The 21468-nt window shown below is 56.7% G+C and overlaps 1 protein-coding gene across 1 annotated transcript; it reads right to left on the bottom strand.

Annotated features, from left to right (window-relative positions):
- Window positions 1-560: 560 nt before the first annotated feature.
- SPATC1 (spermatogenesis and centriole associated 1) lies at window positions 561-18782 on the bottom strand. Its single transcript, XM_075550555.1, has 7 exons — window positions 18590-18782; window positions 13814-14053; window positions 13640-13765; window positions 13168-13441; window positions 12594-12724; window positions 12372-12511; window positions 561-890 (listed from the first exon to the last, which is right to left on the bottom strand). The coding sequence occupies exons 1-7, from the start codon at window positions 18780-18782 to the stop codon at window positions 561-563; spliced, it is 1434 nt and encodes a 477-aa protein (XP_075406670.1).
- Between the last annotated feature and the right edge of the window lie 2686 nt (window positions 18783-21468).

Here is a 21468-nt window from a genome sequence, read left to right on the forward strand (position 1 = left end):
CGAGCCCCTCTTTTTATGATGACTTTTTACTGTGAATAGGGCGGGGGTTGCCACTTCTGACCATGGACTCTGTGCAAACCACTCATTACCTCCCCCTCTGTGCCCTACACCCCCTCCCCACCCCTCTGTACACCTGAGCTGCCTCACTGCAGGGTTTCCCCCTCCCCCCTTTTCTCCCTCAACTTGGGTCTGGCCTCTGCCTCCCACCACACACCCTGTGCTGTTCCCTGAGGCCTCAGCTCTGTGCAAGGTAGGGGGTGTGGGGGTCAGGTAGCCTTGGGGTTAAGGGCACTGGTGGCAGGAACCTAGGGTGGACATGGCCCCAGGGCAGGACTGAGGGGTGCCCAAGAGCCCCCCCCCAAAGAGGCAGCATTGATGGTGGCCATGGGAGGTTTAATGGCTTCACCCAGGCCCGGGCCGGCGGGCCAGCCTGCAGGGGCGGCATCACTAGATGAACACAGGCTTTCCGTCCAGCACCAGCTGACCGAGAGGCCCCGGTGAGGCAGCACCACCAGTGCCGTTGGAGGTTTAATGGCTTTGCTGGGCCGCCAGAGGCGGCGTCACCAGATGAACATGGGCTTGCCGTCATCGAGAGCCAGCTGGCTGAGGCAGGAGAGCAGCAGTAGTGCATCGGTGAGCAGGCCAGGGTGCACGGTCTCCACCAGCACGTGCTGCAGGAAGTCCACGGTGTAGCAGCCACCCTCGGAGGCCGCTAACTCTGGCCGCTCCCTCAGGATGCCGTAGGCGTTGACCAGCTGCTCTGTCAGTGCAGGGTGCACCCGGCCGTTGTAGCCCAGGCTCTGCAGGCGGTTCATGATGCTCACGTAGCGCTGCGTGAGCGTCTGGCACAGCTCCTCGTCCAGCTTGTGGTCACTGGGGCTCATGGAGGCCTGCGGGGACACAGCCAGTCATCAGGGCCCTCCCTGGCACCGCCCCTGTAGGGCCCACTGGGTGGACTGGGCCTGAGCAGGAGGGTCAGGACCCCACAGTGATCCAGGAACACCAGGGCTGTGTCCTTGGGTCAAGCAATGACAGTGAGAGTGGGTTTTCTTGGTGTCCCCAACTGCCTGGAAGAGAAAATACTGCTGGGGTCTCCCTGGCCTGCTGCCCTCTGCCCTGCTCCTTCCCAGCCTCTACCCAGGGGCCCTCTTCCCTCGCCTGGGCTCCATCATCTGCTCTTGACTTGTACCTGTGTGTGGGTACACACACACACCTGGGCTCACTGAGTCCCCTGGACAAAGAATCAGCCCTGGTGAGACCATGCTGAACCCTGCGCTGGAGCACCCTAACACTCCAGTGCCCTGACTCAGTGTCACTGCCACCTGGTCAGTAGCCTGGGCACACACCAGTGCCATGACTCTGGGCTCCCCTTGGGCCCCAGGACTTCTCACCTCTTTAGTCCCACAGCAGGCCCCAGCTGCACAACCCACAGGAGCTCAGCACGCCCCTGTGAGCCTGCACTGACTATGCCTGGCAAATAGGGTGGGGTGTTCTTTGTGCCCTGACCCCTGTTGGGAGCCGAGGCCTGCCCTGTGCAGCCCCACATACGGGTTCTTACACAGCCACGATAAGGGACGGAGTGCTGAGGCGGTGGTGCGCATGAACCTGAGAGCTGCTCAGAGAAGTGAACTGGGCACATAAGGCCAAGGTGGCAGGACCCCCTCAAAGGGAGCCCAAACCCATGGCAGGAGGTAGGTAGAGGCTGGTGATGGGTGGGGTGGGGGGCACAAGGACTTGTTTAGGCCGAGCTAAAAGATCTAGATGTCAAAATGATTAACTCAATCTACATAACCTCATTCCTGCACTCAGTGCCACGCCATGTACACCTAGAGGTGATGTGTGCCCATGTGCTTGCTCTGTGCCCGTGTGTGTGCCCCGCGTCTGCTGTGTGCTGCTGCGTGACCAGCATCAGGTGAGCTGCTCAGGGCAGGGAGGGGGCAAGGGCTGGCGCCGCACAGACTCAAATACTGCCTCTCAAGTAGGGCACATCTTCAGAATCCACCTTCAGGAGGGCGTGGGTGGGAGACACAGAGCAGAATGCACTGTTTAAGTGGATGCGTGTGCATTATTAGCTGCTGCAGCGCAGTCAGTCTCCCACAGCCACCTTACAGCACACGTGCTCCTCCCCGGGAGCCCTATCCAAGACAAAGCTCCCTAACCTGCTGTGGCTCACCCAGCTCTGGGTCTGGCACCGTCTTCACCTTCCTGACTTCCTGAACTTTAGGGGGCCTCCAGCTCGAGTCTCTGGGGGCACACGGGCCCTGGCATCCTGGTGTGTGCCCATATCTTCTCCTGGGAGGCAGTAGTGGCAGTGGTGTGGCCTCCAGACAACTCCCTGGGAGTGTTGGCCTTTCCCTGATTCGGCATCCTTCCTGGTAGTTCTCCATCCACCTACACGTTCATAACAAACTCCACTCTGCTGACCTGGTGTGGATTCTGCTGGCGCCCAGCAGCACTGGCTGACTGGGCTCCGAAAGACGCCTGTCAAAAGGTGCAGGACACACACCCTACTCACCGGCAGGCGTGGCTGGAGGCACTCTGTCAAGTCAGACATGGAACGAAGTGCCATAAGGTTGATACTATGAGTCAACTAGATGGGAGGATGAGAAGAGGCTCGCCACTGCCCTTCTTTGTAGGCAGTAGGATAGAACAAGGACGACCACAGGGGATTCAATGCATTGAAACGATGGTGCTGGCAAGGAATACTGCAAGGACGTGGACCGCCGAAGAACAAAACCTCTGCCTTGGACAAAGGACAGCCAGAAGACTCCTTCAAAGCGAGGACGGTGGGATTTTGTCTCAGGTACTTTGAACTTGTGATCAGGAGTGGCCAGTCCCTGGGGAAAGGACCTCCTGCTTGGTAGTGGGGAGGGTAGCGGAAAAGAAGACCCTCGAGGAGATGGATGGACACCATGGTGACAATTGTGGATGCAAACAGAAGAGCATCGGGTCACTATGGGTCAGAACCAAGTAGACAGTACCTAACAACACCACCACGATTGTCTACACATGAAAACCAAGAGACGGTGTACACTCTGAGGACTAGTGGAAGGATTTGGCAAGCCAGCAGGGTACCAAATACAAACACTCTCCAAAGGCAGGCTGGTGAGTGGGACTCTGCAAAACATCAGCGGGTGGCCCAGCTTCAGTTGGATGCCCAGAGACCGCCCTCAGAGGCTCAGGGTCCCAGAGGAATAGGATGCTCAGTCCAATGGAGCTGGAAGGATGTCCCCTGAGAGTAGATGCTGGTGACAAACCTGAGCCCCGAGGAACTTCCGTTGTGATTGAAGGCACCCTCGAGTCTGTTCTGACGCACAGCAGTGCACGCACAACACCAGCTGCTACTGCGCTGTTCTCATTCCTCTGCCTGAGCCCTCTGGTGCACCACCTGTCAGCCCATCTCCCGGAGGGCCTTCCTCTTCCTCACTGCCCTTCTACTTTACCCATCTCCAGGGACTGGCCCCTTCTTATCTGATAAGATGTCCCGAGTACCTCAGATGAAGACTTGCCCTCTGCAGCCTTCGGTGATCTTTGCCCGCAGCACAATTCAAAGACATTGCATTTTCTTGGGCTTCCTTAGTCATTGTCCAGCTGTCACATGCATGGCAGGAGATTAAAAGCACCATGGCTTGCATCTGGCTTATCTTGGTGCTCCAAATGAGATTCCCCCCTTTTTAAACGCTGTGGAGAGGTCTTTTGCAGGAGAGCTGCCCAGTGCAATGTGTTATGTGAGTCACTGACTGCTGCTACCAAGGGTGCGGGTTCAAGTAAAATGAAATCCGTGACCGCATCACTTTATGGGTCAACTTGTGAGGACCCTCGTTTCCTTGATGCTGAGGTGGGATCCATCCTGAAGGTGGTGGTCTCGACTCACTGTCGGTAAGTACTTCACGGCCTCAGTGTTCAGTAAGTGAGGTTGTTTCTTCCTGCAATCCCAATGCCACATTCATCTTCAGGAAGCCCAGCCTCTTGAATTATTCCTTAACCCTCATCCCAACCCTGGTGTGGTGGTTACATAATTTCAGGTCAACTTGATACATAAACCTCGGGGTGGAGGTTAGCCTGTCAATCAGGTCACAGCCTGATGATGCTTCCTTATGGGCGTGGCCTTCTCATGAGGATTCTGGGAACTTCTTCTCTTTCTCCCTAGTGGTCAGGCCACACTCTGCATCACCTTTCTGTGGAGGAGACCCGAGTGAGCCATGGGGAGGAGACCTGTGGAGACAGTCCCCTGATGCTTCTAATGCCATTGGATCCACAAGAGATGTCACCCACCAGCCTGTGATCTTCCTGCATGCAAGTGGTTCTGAAGAGGACTTTAGGGACTAGTATCAGACATTTGGACTAATATTGGACTTATGGACTTGATCTTAACTGGGCTGGGATGTTTTCCTAAAATGCAATTACTCTTTGATATAGAGCTCTTTCTTAGACACCTAAGAGTGTCCCTGGATTTGTTTCTCTAGTCCACCCGGACTAACAGCACACCTGGAGAAGGTCATCACCTTGGTAAGGTAGGGGCAGTGAAGAAAAGGCAGGCCCTCAACAAGACAGATCGACACAGTGACTGCAACAGCAGGTTCAATTGTCAGAGCACTTGTGCGAGGGCGCAGGCCTGGAGAGTGCTTTCTCCTACTGTACACGGGGAGGCTGGGGGCCAGAGCGGACTCCACAGCACCTAGCATGACACAACATCTAGATGGAACACTGTGATGAAAGGCCATCCATCACGCTGTTATCTTCTTTCCTGACTTTAAGCCATGCAGCAGCCCGTCATCCTAATCAGATGGCCGCCTCTTGGTCTAGCTACAGGTTCTGTATGAGCACAATGAAGGGTCCTGGGATTCCCACTCTCCACAATGTTACCCCTGATCTGTTACTATGCACACAGTCGAATGTCTTTGCATAGCCAATAAAAGACATAAGGACATCTTTCTGGTATTCTCTGCTTCCCGTCAATGTTGGTCTGACTTCAGCAGTGATATTCCTTGTCCTATATAGCTTCTTGTGACTCCAACTTGAATTTCTGAATTCCTGTTGATGTTACTGCTTTTGAAATTTCTTCAGCAAATTTTACTTGCATGTAACCTTAATGATAACATTCAATAATGTATTTCTGCAGTCTGTTGAATCATGTTTCTTTCAAATAGACACAAAGCCGTATCTCTTCCATTGGTTACTCGAAGCTTGAGTTTTATATTCTTTCAGCCTGTGAAATAGGGAGCATCTGCTTCTCACTCCAGGTCATGCTCATTTCTCTGGGACACTTTACCTTCTCAGCGTGCCCCTGGAAACCTTCCACTCAGCATTGACTGTGTCCTCTCTTCCCTTCGCTTTAGCTGCTCTATGCTCAATAGCAACTTTTGGAGTCTCTCTCTTTTTCCCCCAGTCTCTTCTGAAATCTATTTTTTCTTTTTCCTATCTTTTTAATAATGACCGTTTGCTCTTCATGCATGATGTCCTTGTCATACATGTGATATGTCACACCACAACTCATCTGGTCTTTGGCCATTAGTGGCCAAGGGGTCACATGTCTTCTTGAGGTGATTTCTGAATGTGTACTCAGGGTGGTACTTTGGCTCTCATGGACTTATTTTAATTTTTTTCCACCCTCAACTTGAACCTGCACACAAGCAATTGAGGGTGTCTTCTGCAGTTGGCTGCTGGCCTTGATCTGTCTGAAGATACTGAGCTTCTCCATCACCTCTCTTCACAGATGTGGTAGACTTGGTTCCTGTGTGTTCTCTCTGTTGGGTTCCACGCAATAGTCATGGTTCATGCTGTTGCAGAAAGGTATTTTGAAACGAAGAAGTCGTTGGTCTTACAAAATTCTATCCTGTGATCTTCATTGTAGTTTCGATCATCAACTGCCGACCCTTCTTTGCAGCTAACTTTTGTGCGGCCTTATCACATACCTCCACTGCATGTTCCACCCATGCCCGACTGCAGATGTTGATAAAAACCTCCCATTTTCGCCTCTCTGAAGCGCACAAATGGTCTTCCCTGAAGGCATATGGCGATTAGCCTTTCTTTGTCGGGCTGTCCTTTAGGGGAGATTTTGAAGGGTTATTTATTTATTTTTCCTTATGGATTAAGCCACTGATGTGCAACTTTTATTAAAATTTCACCTACAAGACAAGGTAATTTATTACTTGATTTTAACAACAGTTTTTACATTAAAAATTGCAAAATTTAAACCAAAGAACAAATAAAACATTCTAACATAGGCATATACTTTAAAATTCAGCTCCTGTCAACAAATAAGGACTATGAATTTATGTTTGTCCTGTGGTCCAGAATGCCTTTTTCACTTCAAACCTTTTAATGACTCTTCTGTAGGGCCTGGGAAACTTCAAATGGGAACTGGGATACAGTCTGTCCTTGATGAGGACAACACCAGTCAGATGTTGCTTGATACCTGGGTGATGCTGAAGGTAGCCCAGCCAGCGAGACACATGAAGAGATTGCTCCTTTCTTGAACCATCAGGTCAATATAAAGCGATGCAGCCCACAGTATAACAGAAGCTCGGCTACGGCAGTGATCGCCCATAGGGTGGACTTGGTCTTCAAGATAGGAGCTGAGGCCCTTCAGCAGAAAGCGGATGTGGCCTCTGTTGGCGGGCCCTGTATTCCAACCACTGCTGCCACGGCTGTTTCCTCGGCAGGGCTCACAGCCAAGGTTCTCTTGGGGCTTGCCAGACCGGACAAGCTGCTGTTGTGGTTAATCCTGTTCAACTCAGAACCGGAGTCTGGCACCAGCCCCCCCCTCCCCCGCGCTGTATTTGTTCCGTTTATTCAGCCCCAGGGACTTCTCAAGCAGTGTCAGCTCCTCGGCTGCTGCCATCTTCTGGTGTGAGTTTCCTTGAAGTGTTATTTTCGACACTGGGTGCAATGCCATTCTTAGTTTGTTGTTGTTCAAGGGTTTCATTTTTCAAATCATTTTATAGGGGGCTCATACAGCTCTTATCACAATCCATCCACCCATTGTGTCAAGCACATTTGTACACATGTTGCCATCATCATTCTCAAAACATTTTCTTTCTACTTGAACCCATGGTATCAGCTTGTTCCTCCCCCTCCTCTCCTTCCTCCCTCATGAACCCTTGATAATTTAGAATTATTTTTAATGTCTTACACTGACTGCTGTCTGCCTTCACTCACTTTTCTGTTGTCTGTCTCCCTGGAAGGGAGTTATATGTAGATCACTGTGATCGGTTCCCCCTTTTCCCCCTCACCTTCCCCTTCCCCTGAAATCACTACTCTCCTTATTGGTCCTGAGGGCTTTATCTGTCCTGGATGCCCTGTGTTTCCAGCTCTTACCTGTACTCGTGTACATGCTCTGGTCTAGCCGGACTTGTAAGACAGAGTTGGGGTCATGAGAGTGGGGTGGAGAGGAAGCATTACAGAACGAGAGGGAAGTTGTATGTTTCGTTGGTGCTATACGGCACCCTGACCAGCTCGTCTCTTCCTTGTGACCCTTCTGTAAGGGGATATCCAGTTGTCTACAGATGGGCTTTGGGTCTCCACTCTGCCCTCCCGTCATTCACATCAATACGATTTTTTTGTTTTGGGTCTTGGATGCCTGATACCTAATCCCATGGACAATTCATGATCACACAGGCTGGTGTGCTTCTTCCATGTGGGATTTGTTGCTCCTCAGCTAGATGGCCACTTGTTTATCTTCAAGCCTTTAAGACCCCTGATGCTGTTATCTCTTGATAGCCGGGCACCACCAGCTTTCTTCACCACGTTTGCTGATGCCCGAGTGCCATTCTTTTTATATTTACCATCCTTGGCCCAATAGGCTGCTATTCATTTCAAGGTCGGCAGTTTGAAACCTCCAACCATTCAGTGGGAGAAAGAGAGGCTTTCTACTCCTATAAAGAGGGACAGTCTGGGAAGCCCTCGGGAGCAATTCTACCCTATCCTACAGGGTCACTGTGAGTTGGCATCAACTCAGTGGCAGTGAAGAGAAGGGTCCAATTCAAAATGGCCCATTCCAGTCCATTTCAAGTCACTAATGCTGAGGAAATCCATCTTTATGCATTCTAAATCTTTTTTGGGGGGCCTGAGTACAGTGTACTTTATTGATGATGCATGACAAGGCTGGGTTCTCTAAGCCCCTCTCTGCCTTCAGGGGGTCTGGATGGAAACTTGAGATGATGGGGTATTCCCAATATATTTGGGGATCAGATTGGGGCAAAGACACCCAGCAGCTGAGGGTTTCTCTTCCTCTAGAGCTATAGCTGGTGCTGGTGGCCCAGGGACCCCTTACTCCTTGTAGGCCATGTGGACCATATGGTTCGCCATTCTGCTTCTGTAGCCAAATTAATTGTCCTACCAGGAAATGAACTTGACAGAGTGGTCGTTGAGGGCAATGCCAGCCCCAACATTAAGGGTGGGAGAGTGGGTGCCCCTGTAGAAGTCACAGGAGACAACCTAGACTTCGGTGAAGCCCAGGATGCCTTTTAGGGGTCCATGTGAGGCTTGCTTCACCCCTTCTTGATGTCATTGTACTTGGCAGCTTCCTCCCGACGGCAGGTGAGATCCACGATGGACACTTGGGGTGGGGACACGGAAGGCCATACCAATGAGTTTCCCATTCAGCTCCGGGATAACCCTGCCCAAAGCCTTGACAGTGCCAGTAGATGTGGGGATGATGTTCTGGGTAGTCCTGTGGCTACGTGGCAGAGTTTCCCAAAGAGGCCATACACAGTCTTCTGGGTGGCAGTAACGGCGTGGACTGTGGTCATGGGTCCCTCCACGATGCTAGAGTTGTCGTGGATGACCTTGGCCGGGAAGCTAAGCAGTTAGTGCAGGAGGCATTGCTGACAATCTTAAGGGAGTTGTCCTGCTTCCCGTGGTTCACGCCCATCACAAACATGGGGCATCGGCAGAGGGACAGAGAGGATCATCCTTTGGGCACCGCCCTTCCAGTGAGCCCCAGCCTTCTCCAGGGTGGTGAAGACACCAGTGGACTCTATGACATACTCAGCACCGGCGGTTCCAGCCTCCCCCCCCCAACTTGATGTTGGCGGGATCTCGCTCCTGGAAGATGGAGATGGACTTCCCATGGACGATAAGCTTCCAGTTCTCAGCCTTGGCAGTGCCACTGAACTTGCCATGGGAGGGATCATACTGGAGCATGTAGACCATGTAGTTCAGGTCAGCGAGGGGGGGCTCACTGATGGCAACAATGTCCACTTTGCCACAGTTGAAAGCAGCCCTGGTGACCAGGTGCCCAAGACAGCCAAATCCATTCACTATCATGTCTTGGGGTGAGGCTGGTAGGACACCACAGGAACAGGAAGACAAACTTCCTGTCGCAAGAGGAGGAACAGAGAACCTCAGTTCATTTTTTATGACTTCCAGTGTTCCTAGTGTTCGTCTGAGTAGACTAGAGAAACAAATTCATAGACACGCATATATGTATAGGAAAGAGTGTTACATACAAGAGCTTTATATACAATATTGAATATTGTGAATATTGAGAAAACATTCCAGCCCAGTCCAGATCATGTCCATAAATCTGATATAAGCCCATTTGTCTGATACCAATCTGTAAAGTCCTCTTCAGACTCACGAAACACTTGCAGTGATGCTGAATGCAGGAAGATCCTGGGTCAGTGGGTGGGAAGTCTTGTGGGTCCGGTGGCGGTGGAAGCATTGCAGCACTAGTGTGGGTCTCTACATGACTCCTCCAGCTCTCAAGGTTCTGGTTGCATCAGGGTAGGTTCATGTGGCTTCTCCCCGGGATGTCTCACAGGGAGTGAGCAGAAAGAGTGTGTCTCCCACCTCCAGGGAGGAAATACAGGAATTCCCAGAATCCTCAGGGGAAGGCTATGCCCACAGAGAGGCTTCACTGGCTATACAATGATTCACAGGCTAGACTCTACCCCCTGACTCGTAATCCTCTCAAGCTGACAACAGATCCTATAATGAACTACCCAGGTAAACGCCTAGTTTTAAGTTCCTATAGTCCAGATTCTGATCGTTAATGGATTCTCGCCAGGCTTCGCCTCGTGTTGCGTCACAGCCCATCAGCAAAGGAAGGTCCAAACCTTGGCTCCATCTACGGCCACTCAAAGGGCTGCTCTTCCCAGCTGTCTTCTGAATGTCCTCCAACCTGCAGGGCCCCGCTGTCTCAGACCACACTCTGCCGAGTTTTTACGGCGTTCGCCAGGCCGCTTTTAAAATGAGACTGACATATTCCTTCTTGGTCTGAAAGCTCCACTGAAGCCTGCCCGCCAAGGGTATGGCACCTGAACGACTGGGGGCACAGCGATGACCGTCCCCGCAACACACGGGTGCCTGCAGGAGGACACACTGAGGCATGCCGAGTGGTGGCGGCCAATGGGGACACTGCGTGTGATGAGTGGATTGCACCCACCCACCTGGCTCTGGCAGCCCCAGGAAACGAATAGAGTTGTCTTGCCCCTTCCCTAAAGAGAAGTAGTGCACTGGATTGCTAACTACAAGGTCAGCAGTTCAAAACCGCTGGCTGCTCTTCAGGAGAAAGACGGGGCTTTCTGTTTCAGTAAAGCTTTCCAGCCTTGCTGTGGGGTCATTCGGAGTCAGAATCAGCTCCCAGCAGCCTGACAGGCCCAGTGGCAGGAGCAGCAGAATCGGTGCCGTGCTGCGGACTAAGCAGAGCTGCTGAGATTTCCATGCTCCCTGTGTTAATTTAGAGACCGGTGCTCCACTACTTCCTGGACCTGGACTTACTCGCACAGAATTCAGGTCGGAGAGTGAGGGGCACGGAAGGAAGAGAAGCTGCCAAGGGAGCAGGCGGGGAGCCTGGTGGAGGAAGATGGAGCCCCCCCACCCCCACCAGGCAGGCTGGCAGGGTGGATGGGGGCAGGGACAGACAGCTGACCACTTGGGCACAGGCACCTAACCGGAGACTCACCCAGGGAGCTGACCCAGCACTCAGGCTTGCTAGCTCCCTCACATGCTCCACCCTTCTCTGCTGCCCCAGCTTTGGGGGACTGAGCCACAGGGCCTCTAACTTGTTGAAGTTGATCCTTGGGGGAAGGTGAGGAGCTGGGAGAGGAGTGGGGCTCCTTCCCTGTAGGGTCACCAGAGGCGGGCACTGTCCTTGAAGAAAGGTGCCACTCAGCTCCCATGGGGAGCCCTGAGGCCTCTGGTCTCTGTGTCCTCCCTGGCAGGGGCCCTCCATAGTGCCTTGGTCCCAGTCAAGTGTCCCTTGGGTCCCGAGGCCTCGAGCTAGACCCCTGGTGTCTGCAGCGGGGAGAGGCGTTCATAGGAGCACACTCAGAGCTGCATGAGTTAAAAGCCCAGTGGGACAGAATGTGGAGCCACGAGCTTTAGAAGGGAACCCAGTGTCCCTTTGGTGGTGCTGGTGGTGGAGGTGCTTTCATGTCAATCCACGCTCAGTGACCTTGTGCCTGAGAACGAAGCACTGCCCGGGGCTGCACCAGTCTCACAGAAGCACGCGGAAGACAGGAGGACCTTCCCTAAGTGACGGACAGGTTAGTGGCTCTGGTTCTAGACAGGATTTCTGAGACGGAACCTCTGCAGGCAGCAGGCAGCCTGGCCTCTCCTGCCAAGCAGCTGGGGGTTTACATGGCTGACCTTGAAGTTCCCCAGGGCCCCAGGGCTCCTTATAAAGACGGACCATTTTGACCTCACTGAAATGGCCCCAGCCAAGCTTCAGAAGCAGAGTAAGTCCGATCTGGAAGGCCACCTTCAGACTGGCAGTGCAGCCGCCCCTGTGTGCATCCCTCCCGGCCTTCCTTCACCTGTAAGCTGGCAGAATTCACTGCCATCCACTCCCGACTCACAGCTACTGATGACGGAGTAGACCTGTCTGGTGGGTCCCCACACTCTCTTTATGGCAGCAGAAAGTCTCGTCTTTCTCTTCTAACTCCCCTCTCCTGGTGTCACATGCACGCATTTGTGTGTCTGAGTGTGTCTATGAGACCCCCGCCTCACCCTGCCCTCGCCTCCACCCCGAGGGGTCCTGCCCCTGAGTCTCCCCACCCCGTCCATGGGGTGTGTGTGTGACCTGGCCCCCTGGTCTTCCCCACTCCTGTTTGAGTGCAGGACCCGGCCTGAGTCTCCCCGCCCCCTCGACCGTGCACTGGGACAAGGAGCTGCGCTCTCCAACTCACAGATTGACAGGAAGGCGAGTGGGAGCTCCAGCCCCCCCTCTGGAGTCGTGGGAGGGGCCTGTGGTGTCCTATGCCCTCCCCTCCCCCTGTTCTCTGGGAGGCTGGGGGCGGGGGCGGGGGTGAGTAGGGGACCTGGGGCGCCTCCAGCGCAGGCCTGTTGGACATCCTCTGGACCAGAAGCAGTGCTTCCACCATCCCGCTGTCCCTGGCGGGGGGGGGGGGGGGGGGACCACCAACCTGAATGATCTTCTCCGGAATGTTGGAGACGGTGAAGCCGTAGAGGCGCACTCGCTCCGGGAAGATGCTGGACAGGATCCTGCGGTCCAGCTGGAAGGCGATCTCCCCCACCAGACGCTCCCAGGCCATCTGCCGGGACTCTGGATGAGAGCGAGGCTGCGGTCAGCTGGGCTTTGGGGCCGGGGCGCGGGCGGCTGGGGGCCGGGGGCGGGCGCGGCTCACCTCGGGGGCTCTCCGGGAACTTGCTGACCTTACGGTGGGCCAGCTTCCGCTCCAACTCCAGGATGCTCTTCCGCGATGTTTCCGAGGCGCGCGCCCCTCGTGCATCATTGACCGAGGCCGGCAAGGACGACATGCGAGTCGGGGAGTGGGAAGGGGCCCGGTGCCGGCTGGGCGAGCAGGTGGCACCGTGAGCGACGTCCGTCTCGCTAATGGAAGCGCCGTTGGAGGCAGCAGCTTGCGGGTTGGGGGTAGGATCCCTGGGGTCTGGGGCGGAGGAGCTGGCACAAGAGACTATGGAGCCAGTGCATACGACCACCTGGCCCTGGGGGGCACTGGGCTGGGTCCGCACGTTAGAGGCGCCACAGGAGAAGGCCGTGGGGCTGGTGGGGGTGGACGAGAGCAACGGTGGCCCCACAAAAGTCACGCCGAGGGGCTCCGCCGGGTCCTGGGACGACCTCATGCTCTCTGTTGATGTCAGGACCGTGAGGTGAGAGGAGGGACTGGAAGCTGTGTCCCGCCCTCCCCAGGCACGGCCAGCTTGCGTATCTCCCTACCTTTGCCGTGAGTGCCTGTGGCCTGGGATCCAGAAGAGCATCTCCGCATGGTCTCAGACAGCCTCACCCTTGTGGACTCCGAGGTCACCGTGTTGCCCAAGGGGCTGGTCAGCAGGCTCTGAGGCACAGCCACAGGGGCCATTGCAGAGGCAAGCAGGGGGCTGCTTGGGGTCAGGGGGTTGGATGAAGTCAGCCCAAAGGAGGTGGTTACTGTGCCCGCTGGGGGCACCGCTGTGGGGCCGCTTGGGGCCAGGGGGCTGCTGGAAGGCAGGCTGAGGGAGGTGGTCAGTGTGCCTATGGGGGGCACCACCATGGGACTGTTTGGAGTCAGGGGGCCACTAGGAGGTAGGCCGAGGGAGGTGGTCAGCGTGCCTGCTGTGGGCATAGCCATGGGGCCGCTTGGGGTCATAGGGCCGCTGGGAGGTAGGCCAAAGGAGGTGGTCATCGTGCCCATTGGGGGCACTGTTATGGGGCCACTTGGAGTCAGCGGGCCGGTGGAAGGCAGGCTGAGGGAGGTGGTCAGTGTGCCCATTGGGGGCACCGCCATGGGGCCACTTGGAGTCAGGGGGCCGGTGGAAGGCAGGCCGAGGGAGGTGGTCAGCGTGCCTGATGGCGGCCCTGCCATGGTGGCGGTCACGTGGCCGGTAGACGGTAGGCCCAGGGAGCTGGCCAGCGTGCTAGTGGGGGGCACTGCCATGGGGCCAGGTGAGAGGCTGCTGAGCTGAGCCGCCTGCGGCACGGGCATGGAGGCAGACAGCAGTGCGTTGAGCTGGCCGGCCACTGGGTTCACGATGGAGGTGGCTGGGGGGCCGGGCTGCGGGCTGCTTAGCATGTCGGCCAGCGGCAAGGTCACCATGCCCGCATCTGACTGGTTGGCTGCTGTTGGGGACGTGGACAGAAAGATACCTGTGGGGACATAGGGGACACAGAGGGTGCTGAGACCAGCTGAGCCCTTCTGTGGAGAGCATTTACCCGGTGACGGAGTTCAGAGAGGGAGGGGTGGGAGAGGAGGATGGGGGAGGGGAAGCCGAGCAGGCGGCCGCTGTCAGTGTCTAAGCGTGACTTAGGGCGCTGTAGGGGTGGGGACGGAGGGAAACAAACTAGTAGGTCCAGGGGGCAAAACTGACCTGCTCTGCAAACCTCCCTATTTACAATCAAAGGCTAAAAACTAAACCAAGGGTCCCACCTTGGGTCCAGCTGTGCCCAAACAGGAGGGGGCGGCGGGCGTGGGTGTTGGAACCCCCAGTCTCCTGGGCAGCAGTTTTCTGGGTCCTGGGTGCCCTCTCACTGTGGGCACCAAGGTCGCCCTCTGGTGGATGTGTGGCGCCAGCGAGCCCTCCGCCACAAACCTCCCAGGCGAGTCCCCTGCACAGCCGCTCCTCAGGACAGTGTAACTGGCCTGTGGGCATCGGAGACTGTTGATCTTCATGGGAGCAGAAAGCCTCAGCTCTCTCCCTCTAAGCGGCTGGTGCTTTCAAACGACTGATGTCACCCACTATGCCCCCCGGGGTGCCCACAAACAACCCTGCTAAGGGGATATTCCTGACTCTTGTCAGGAGCCCACAGGGGCTCTGTGGCCACAGAGGAGGGTCACCGGGAGCCAGAATGGACTCGGTAGCAGGAGTGTGGTCAGTCTGGGTTTGTTTGGTGTTTTGTTGGTTAGTCTGTTTGTTGATGCACCAGGTCTGGGCTCCTTTCTTCAGACTACCCCTGACCTGGGGCTCTGGGTCGTGAGCCAGCGGGAGCCACCACAACACTGTGAGCTGGCAGAGATTTGGGCCTGGCCAGGCCCCACAGTTGCATGACCGGCTCTTGGAAGTCAATCTGCATGTTTACATCCCTGACCACCTGGTTTTGCTTTTCTAGAAAAACCAACCACTAGGTGGGGGCCAATCGATCGTACTGTGGGGGCTTGTGCGTTGCTGCGGTACTAGAAGCAATGTCACGGGCATTTCAGGTGTCAGCAGGGCCACCCAAAGTGAGCAAGTTTCAGTGGAGCTTCCAGACTAAGAACAGACAACCCCAGGCTGCCCACCTGGTGATAGTGCAGCCGGGCCTCCTCCACAGGTCTAGCGACTGAGCCGCCCATGGCGCTCAACTGGCTCCTGCTACGGCAAAAGCTCCGAGAAAGTAGAGTCGGCGCTGTCGCCCTAGGACTCCTCTTCCTCTCCCTCGGTTCCAGACCCACCCCTCCCCAACACACACACACACACACACCCCTATCGCACAGGAAGACATGTTCTTTAGAGAAGATGCAGCCCTGGACCCAGAGTTTCCTGCACTTCCCACCACGCAGCACCGCTCGCTCAGCCCAGGACCAGTGAAGGGATGCACCTTAACCTGGGAGAAGTAAATCCAGGCTGCTGCCATCATGAAAGGAGATTCTGACCTCCCTGCCGGCCTCCAGCGAGGGTCCTACCTCCTCTGCCTTGTGGAGGGACGCCACCATCTGTTATCTGCATTCTTACTCACCCTGCCTTGCCCACCTCGCCCACCTGCCCCCCCCCCCCGAGGTCATAGCTGCCTCCGGTCATTAAGGACGAGACCACTCTTCCTGCTTGACCTCTGGGCAGCCCATGAAGCTGCCTCCTGACGCCCCTTTCCTTGCCCTTGCAAGTTCTCTGTGCCTTTCCTGCCTGTCCTCGTCTCAGACTCACCACAGGGCCACGCGTCTCTGCCCGTTCTTCCCAGACACTTTCCTGCCCCTGTCCCTTCACTTGCCACCCACTCTCGAATCTCTTCTCTGGCCCCACTTGTCCTCTGGGCTTCAGGCTCACATGGTTGCTGCTCCCCAGACACTCCAGGCAGATGTAGCCGAGCAGTCTTAAAGGGAGCTTCCAGGCAACCTATGGGGCAGTTCCACTCGTGTCCTATAAGGTCCCTGCGAGCTGGGGACTTGTCTACAACACTCGTCCTCCTTCAAAGCTCCAGTGCCTCCTCTCACATCTCCCCTAACATTTGCAGGACGCTGGGCAGGAACGTAAAATCATATCACATGTCACCATGTCATATGTCACCCTATCTAGAAGCCGTCAGTCAAGCTTACAAACTGTTACACCCTATTTTCTGACCCTGGCACATCAACCCGGGTAGCCTGGAGGTCCTGAGGGAGAAGTGTGGGCCCAGAGTGAGGGGAGCTGAAGGCCCACTTAATGCTAGGAGCAGCTTGAAAACAGGAGGCTGGACCCAAGAAGAGGGCCAAGCACAGGGATGGGGAGCCCTGCACTGGAATTCGCTCTTGGCCATGTGTGCCCTAGTCTCAGAGCGGTCACCACCAGCCCTCAGCCACCCCAGCCGGGCAGCAGACCGTCTGGGCACTCGCTGCTTCATCTCCCTCCCCAGCATTTAGGGGTCCATTTCTATTACTAAACACTTGACTCAGTCTCTCCACCATGTAGTCCAGCGGTTCTCAACCTGTGCATCTCAACCCCTTTGGGGGTTGAACGACCCTTTCACAGGGGTCGTCTAAGACCATGGGAAAACAGATACTATTTCTGCTGGTCTTAGGAACTGAGACACCGCTCCTCTCTCCATCTCCAGGCGGGTCCACCCACATGCAGATATGCCCACCTATGAGCACCTGGCGTGAAGACTGTTACCCATGCTACACCATGCCTCAAGACAAAACTTCATGTGTTTGTCACTAGAAATAACTACTTCACAATCTAGAATGACATATTGTTTTTGTGATGAATCACGATGCTTTCACTATGTTCAATATGTAACCATGAAAATGCATCCTGCCAATCAGACAGTTACATGACGATTCAATTCATAGCAGCAGCAAAATGACAGTGATGAAGTAGCAACGAAAATAACGTTACGGTTGGGGGTCACCACCACCTGAGGAACCGTATGAAAGGGTCGCGGCACAAGGAAGGTGCTCTAGTCCATCATCTAGCCACCATCTCCCCCCACCCCCGCAATTCCAACAGCCCCAGCTTGGCCTCCCTGCTCCCCAACCCCTACCCCCCGTCACCCTGGAGCCCATTTTCCCAGTTGGAATGGGATGTTGGGGCACAGACATGGTGGCTTTCTGTGTGAAATACCAGGGTCTGCTTCTCACTGGTCTGGGCCAGCCCAGGTCTCCGTCATGTCATTCACAGTCCTCTCTCTGCTCACCTCTGGCTGCATGGCTTCCGACTCACCATTCGCTGTCTCCCCCATCTCTCTCTGTCTCTCTCTCACACACACACGCACATACACGCTCACAAAGCACAGAACTCATATACCACACTCACCGCTCACAATAACCACATACGATTTACACACAAGTACATACCCCACACATTCACATACACTCTCAGACACACATACCCACACATCTCACCTACACTGTCACAGACACACCCACACATCCTCTGTGCACCCACACATACCCTGTCACCCTAGGACTGTGCACACTCATCTACCTGCCATCCTGTCACGCTGTCCAGGCTTTGTCCGAGTGTGTCACTGCCACCAGCTGAGGCGCTCCTAGAACCTGGCCTGAGCCATGTGCGTGGCCCCCAAGAAAGGGCTCAAAGATTCCGTTAAGAATCCAGAGCAGAAGGACAGAGGCCTGCTGACCTTGGCGTCAGACGCCCAGGCCCCTTTCTTAAGTCGGCATTCTAGCATTTATCCCCCCACCCACAGCCCCTGTGGACCCACTGGCTGCCTGTCGCCTTAAAATGGGGAGGGCCTATGTGCTTTCCTGACTGAGGGCAGACACAGGGGCGGCCTCCTGGTGTCAGAATCCCGCCTGCTAAGGGCCAATGAGCTGGGCTCAAAGGGGAGCTGGTGCTTGGGGTGGAACCTGGGGTTTGTGGGTCCGGTGCAGTGTGGCCCTTGAGAAAGAGGGGGTCTGCTGTCTGCTGTGGAGCTCGGGTTGCAGACACAAGCAGGCTGTGTCAGCAGCATGGGGGCATACGGAGGCGCGGCTGGAGAGGGCAGGGGGGTGGCTGCGGGGTGTGTGTGTGTGTGCACTTGAACAACCCTGCTGTGCACTCCTTGCGTGCCTTGGGGGCTTTGCTGCCCTCTCCTCAGTACTGAGGCCAGGGCCACACCTGGGCGCCGCCCTGTGTTCTCTGTGCAAGACTGGCAGGGCCCACTGCTTCCGTCATCCTGCTGTCCCCCACGCTGCATCCTGACCTGGAGCCCCCCACTGCAACACTCTTCTTGAGACCTCTGCCCTTCCGCACCCCTTCTGTCACACAGCTGCCTTTTCTGCCTGCAGCTAAACTTGCTCTGTCATTGTCCGCTGGCCACCTCCAGGTGGTCACTACCAGGGTCCAGAGCTGGGCTCCAGGCAGGCCCACAGCAGGTGGAGGGAATGGGGCAAAGCCTTGCCTGTACCCTTCCCCCCCCCCCCCTGAGGTCGTGAACCTGCTCTCCTCTGGGGCCCCGAACCCCTGCCCTCCCTCCTGCCCTCCGTTCTGCTGGCCCACCGCCTCTTACAGTTGCCCTGGCGCAGTGGTGCCGGGCTGGTGCCCTCGCCGAGCCCGCCGATGCCTAGGCCGTTGGCCTGGGTCCTGATGGCCGACCTGAGCTCGTGGTTCTCACGGATCAGCCGCACCAGCTTCTTCAGCTCCTCGTTCTCCCGCACCAGCTTCTCGATCTGCTGCCGAAGCCCCTCGTAATTGGAGAGCAGAGACATGCCCCAGGCGGCGGGGGGCTGTGCCCGTGGTAGGGCACTGGATCTGGAGGCTGCCCAGGGCCCCGGGCAAGGCCCGGGCTGGAGCAGGACCAGGGTGCACAGGGCCAGCCCCATGGGCCTGTATTGTGAGGTCAGAGGCAGCCAGGCCCAACTGCTAGGCCTCTGCACAACCTGGCCTCTGCCTAGAACACCGGATCCTTCTCTCTGCAGCCAGCCTCCCGCCGGACGCTGCTTTCTGAAGCCCCCCCCCCCCCGCCCTCTGGATGCTGCCTGCTGCCTGTTAGGTTCCTTGGGGTCCTCCCTGCCAGGTCTCTGATGCTCTTTCCTGTACTGGGCCCCAACCGGTGTCCCCAACTCCAGCAGTAGGTCTGGGCCAGGCTGCTAGTTGGCTGGGATGCTTGCTCTCCAGGCTACCACAATCTTGGGCTTTCCCGGTGAGTCAGCTGTCACCCTTCTGAAGATACTGATCTCAGGCTGCCAGTGCCACTGTCCCAGGACCCCTACCTGAGCACCTGGCTCCCTCCCTGCAGCTCCGTGTGTCCATGACCCGGCCCCTGGCCCCCGGCCCCCGGCTGTGGCCCGCGTCCTGGATCTCTGTCCCCATCTCCTCAAGTCTTCCAGCATTGGTCTCTCAAGATCTTAAGACCGTGCTTCCAAGGGCTGGACCCCTCCCCACACTGCACCTTCTTCATGCTCCCTCAAGCCCCGGACCTCTTCTGGACAGGCCAGGGTGGGGCCTGGGAAGCAGGGAGCAGGCGGGAGGAAACGGCCTGCGCTGGATCAGCCTGAGCGGAGCATTCCACCAGACCTCACAATGGGCCGGAGCCCCCGCCCCTCGTGCCCCAGAGACTGTGACCCCATGAGTCTCTGTAGCCTTGGGCTAGGCTGAGGCTCTCTTCATCTCAGCTCAGTGCACTCAAGTCAGGCTTGCCCTGTCCCCTCAGTCTCGAGGCCTGCCCATAGCTGGGCGGGCGGCTTTCTCCACCACACATGGGGTGAGTGCCGGCTCTGCGGCATCTGTCCCAAAGCAGGGCCTCTGTGCAGGATGGACTTGGGCACTGGGGTTGCAGGCACTCATCAAGTAGCCATGTGTACAGCCACACTGCAGCTGGGAGGGAGAGGGGGAAGAGGGGAGCAGGGGTGGGGGAGGAACCGGCCTCCCTGCGTGCCACAGGCATGCTGACATTGATGGGAGTGGGGAGTGGGGGCAGAAACTCCCCCCCAGCCGCATAGAGAGCAGCCTGGCCATGGGCCCGCAGTCGAGCAGAGAGGTGGGATGTGTGTGCTGTGGGATGGAGGGCCAGGCCTGGGGCTTCTTGTGCTGCTCTTCACCTGAGAGCCTGGGCACCCCGGAAGGTCCCAGGGAGAGGGCTTGAGGAGGGAGCCTCTGTGCGGGCTGAGTGAGGTGCCCCTGGCCAGGCAGGCACCAAGGGGCTGAGACAGGTCCTTGTGATGGGTTGAATGAGGGGCCGGGGAGAGGGTGGGTGCCAGGAGGCCTCTGTCTGGCACGGGTGCGAGACCCTGTTTGGCAGGAGGCTGCCCAGAGCCAGTGCAGCTGAGCTCGCCAAGAACAAGACGCCCCTAGGGCTTCCGGGAAGCTCTGTCCACAAGCAGAGGTCTGACAGGCAAGGTCTGGCCAGCCCCAGCTCTGGGAGCCAGGCCCACATGAGAGGATGCAGTCTCCCAGGAGTCAGCGCTGACCAGAGGGGGAGGGGCAGGCGGCGCTGGACCTGAAGGACCAGGAGGCCAAGGGGCCTGCCAGGGCTCAGGAGGAAACACTGCAAGTAGGGGAGGCCTGGCCAGGCTGGCCTGGCAGCTGAGCGGGTGGTCAGCTGGTGCATTAGACAGGACCAGACAGCTAGTGTGCCCAGGCCCAGCCCCCCTGGCCGAGGCGTGGTGGGCAGGAAGGGGTGGGGCACATGCTCCCGGGAGAAGCTGGTCACCACCCAGGGTAGTGGCCCATCTCCTTTCTCCCTGTTCTCCCCTGCAGCCTGTGTGTGGGTGTGTGTGTGTCCTCTTCTGGGAGCCCTGGGGCACGGGGACCCCCCCAGAAGGACCCCTCAGAGGCTCCAGAGAGCATTTGTGTAGCCCCTGCCCCACGTTTCTTTCTCCTCTTGGCCCCGAGGGTCTCCCCACTCCGCTTCTCTCCGTTTCTCTGGGCGGTGTCATTTATGCACCAACTGGCTGTACCCTGGGCTGCTAACGACACAGTCAGCAGTTCGAGCTCACTGGTCGCTCAGCTGCAGCAAGATGAAGCTGTCTGCTTCCAGGAAAATGTCAGCTCAGAGACCCCAGGGAGCAGGTCCCCTGCGTCCTGTAGGCCGCTCTGCTGGGAACTCACTACTCATGGCGAGCTGAGTTTTGGCGTTGCGGATCTATGGTCTTGAGCTTTGAGTTTAGAGGTGGAGGGTGAAGTGTGCCCATGACAGCTGGGTCCAGCAGTTTGGGGTGAGAATCTGAGCAGGGGCTGGGGTTGGCGGTAGACTGCCTGACGGTGCCTGACGCCAGTCAGTACATCCTCCTGAGGGTCAATGCCGCCCTTGTCTTGCAGTTGGGCCGTCGTGTGTGGACAGCTTGTGCCCACAGCCTCGCCTCCTTGGCTCAATGCTTAATGCTCAGTTTGGCGAGGCTGCCCGGGCACAGTGCCCCGGCATCCTCCCAAGGCCGTCTCTCCAGGCAGGACGTC

The sequence above is a fragment of the Tenrec ecaudatus genome, chromosome 5 (assembly GCF_050624435.1).
Source record: "Tenrec ecaudatus isolate mTenEca1 chromosome 5, mTenEca1.hap1, whole genome shotgun sequence".
NCBI lineage: Eukaryota > Metazoa > Chordata > Mammalia > Afrosoricida > Tenrecidae > Tenrec > Tenrec ecaudatus.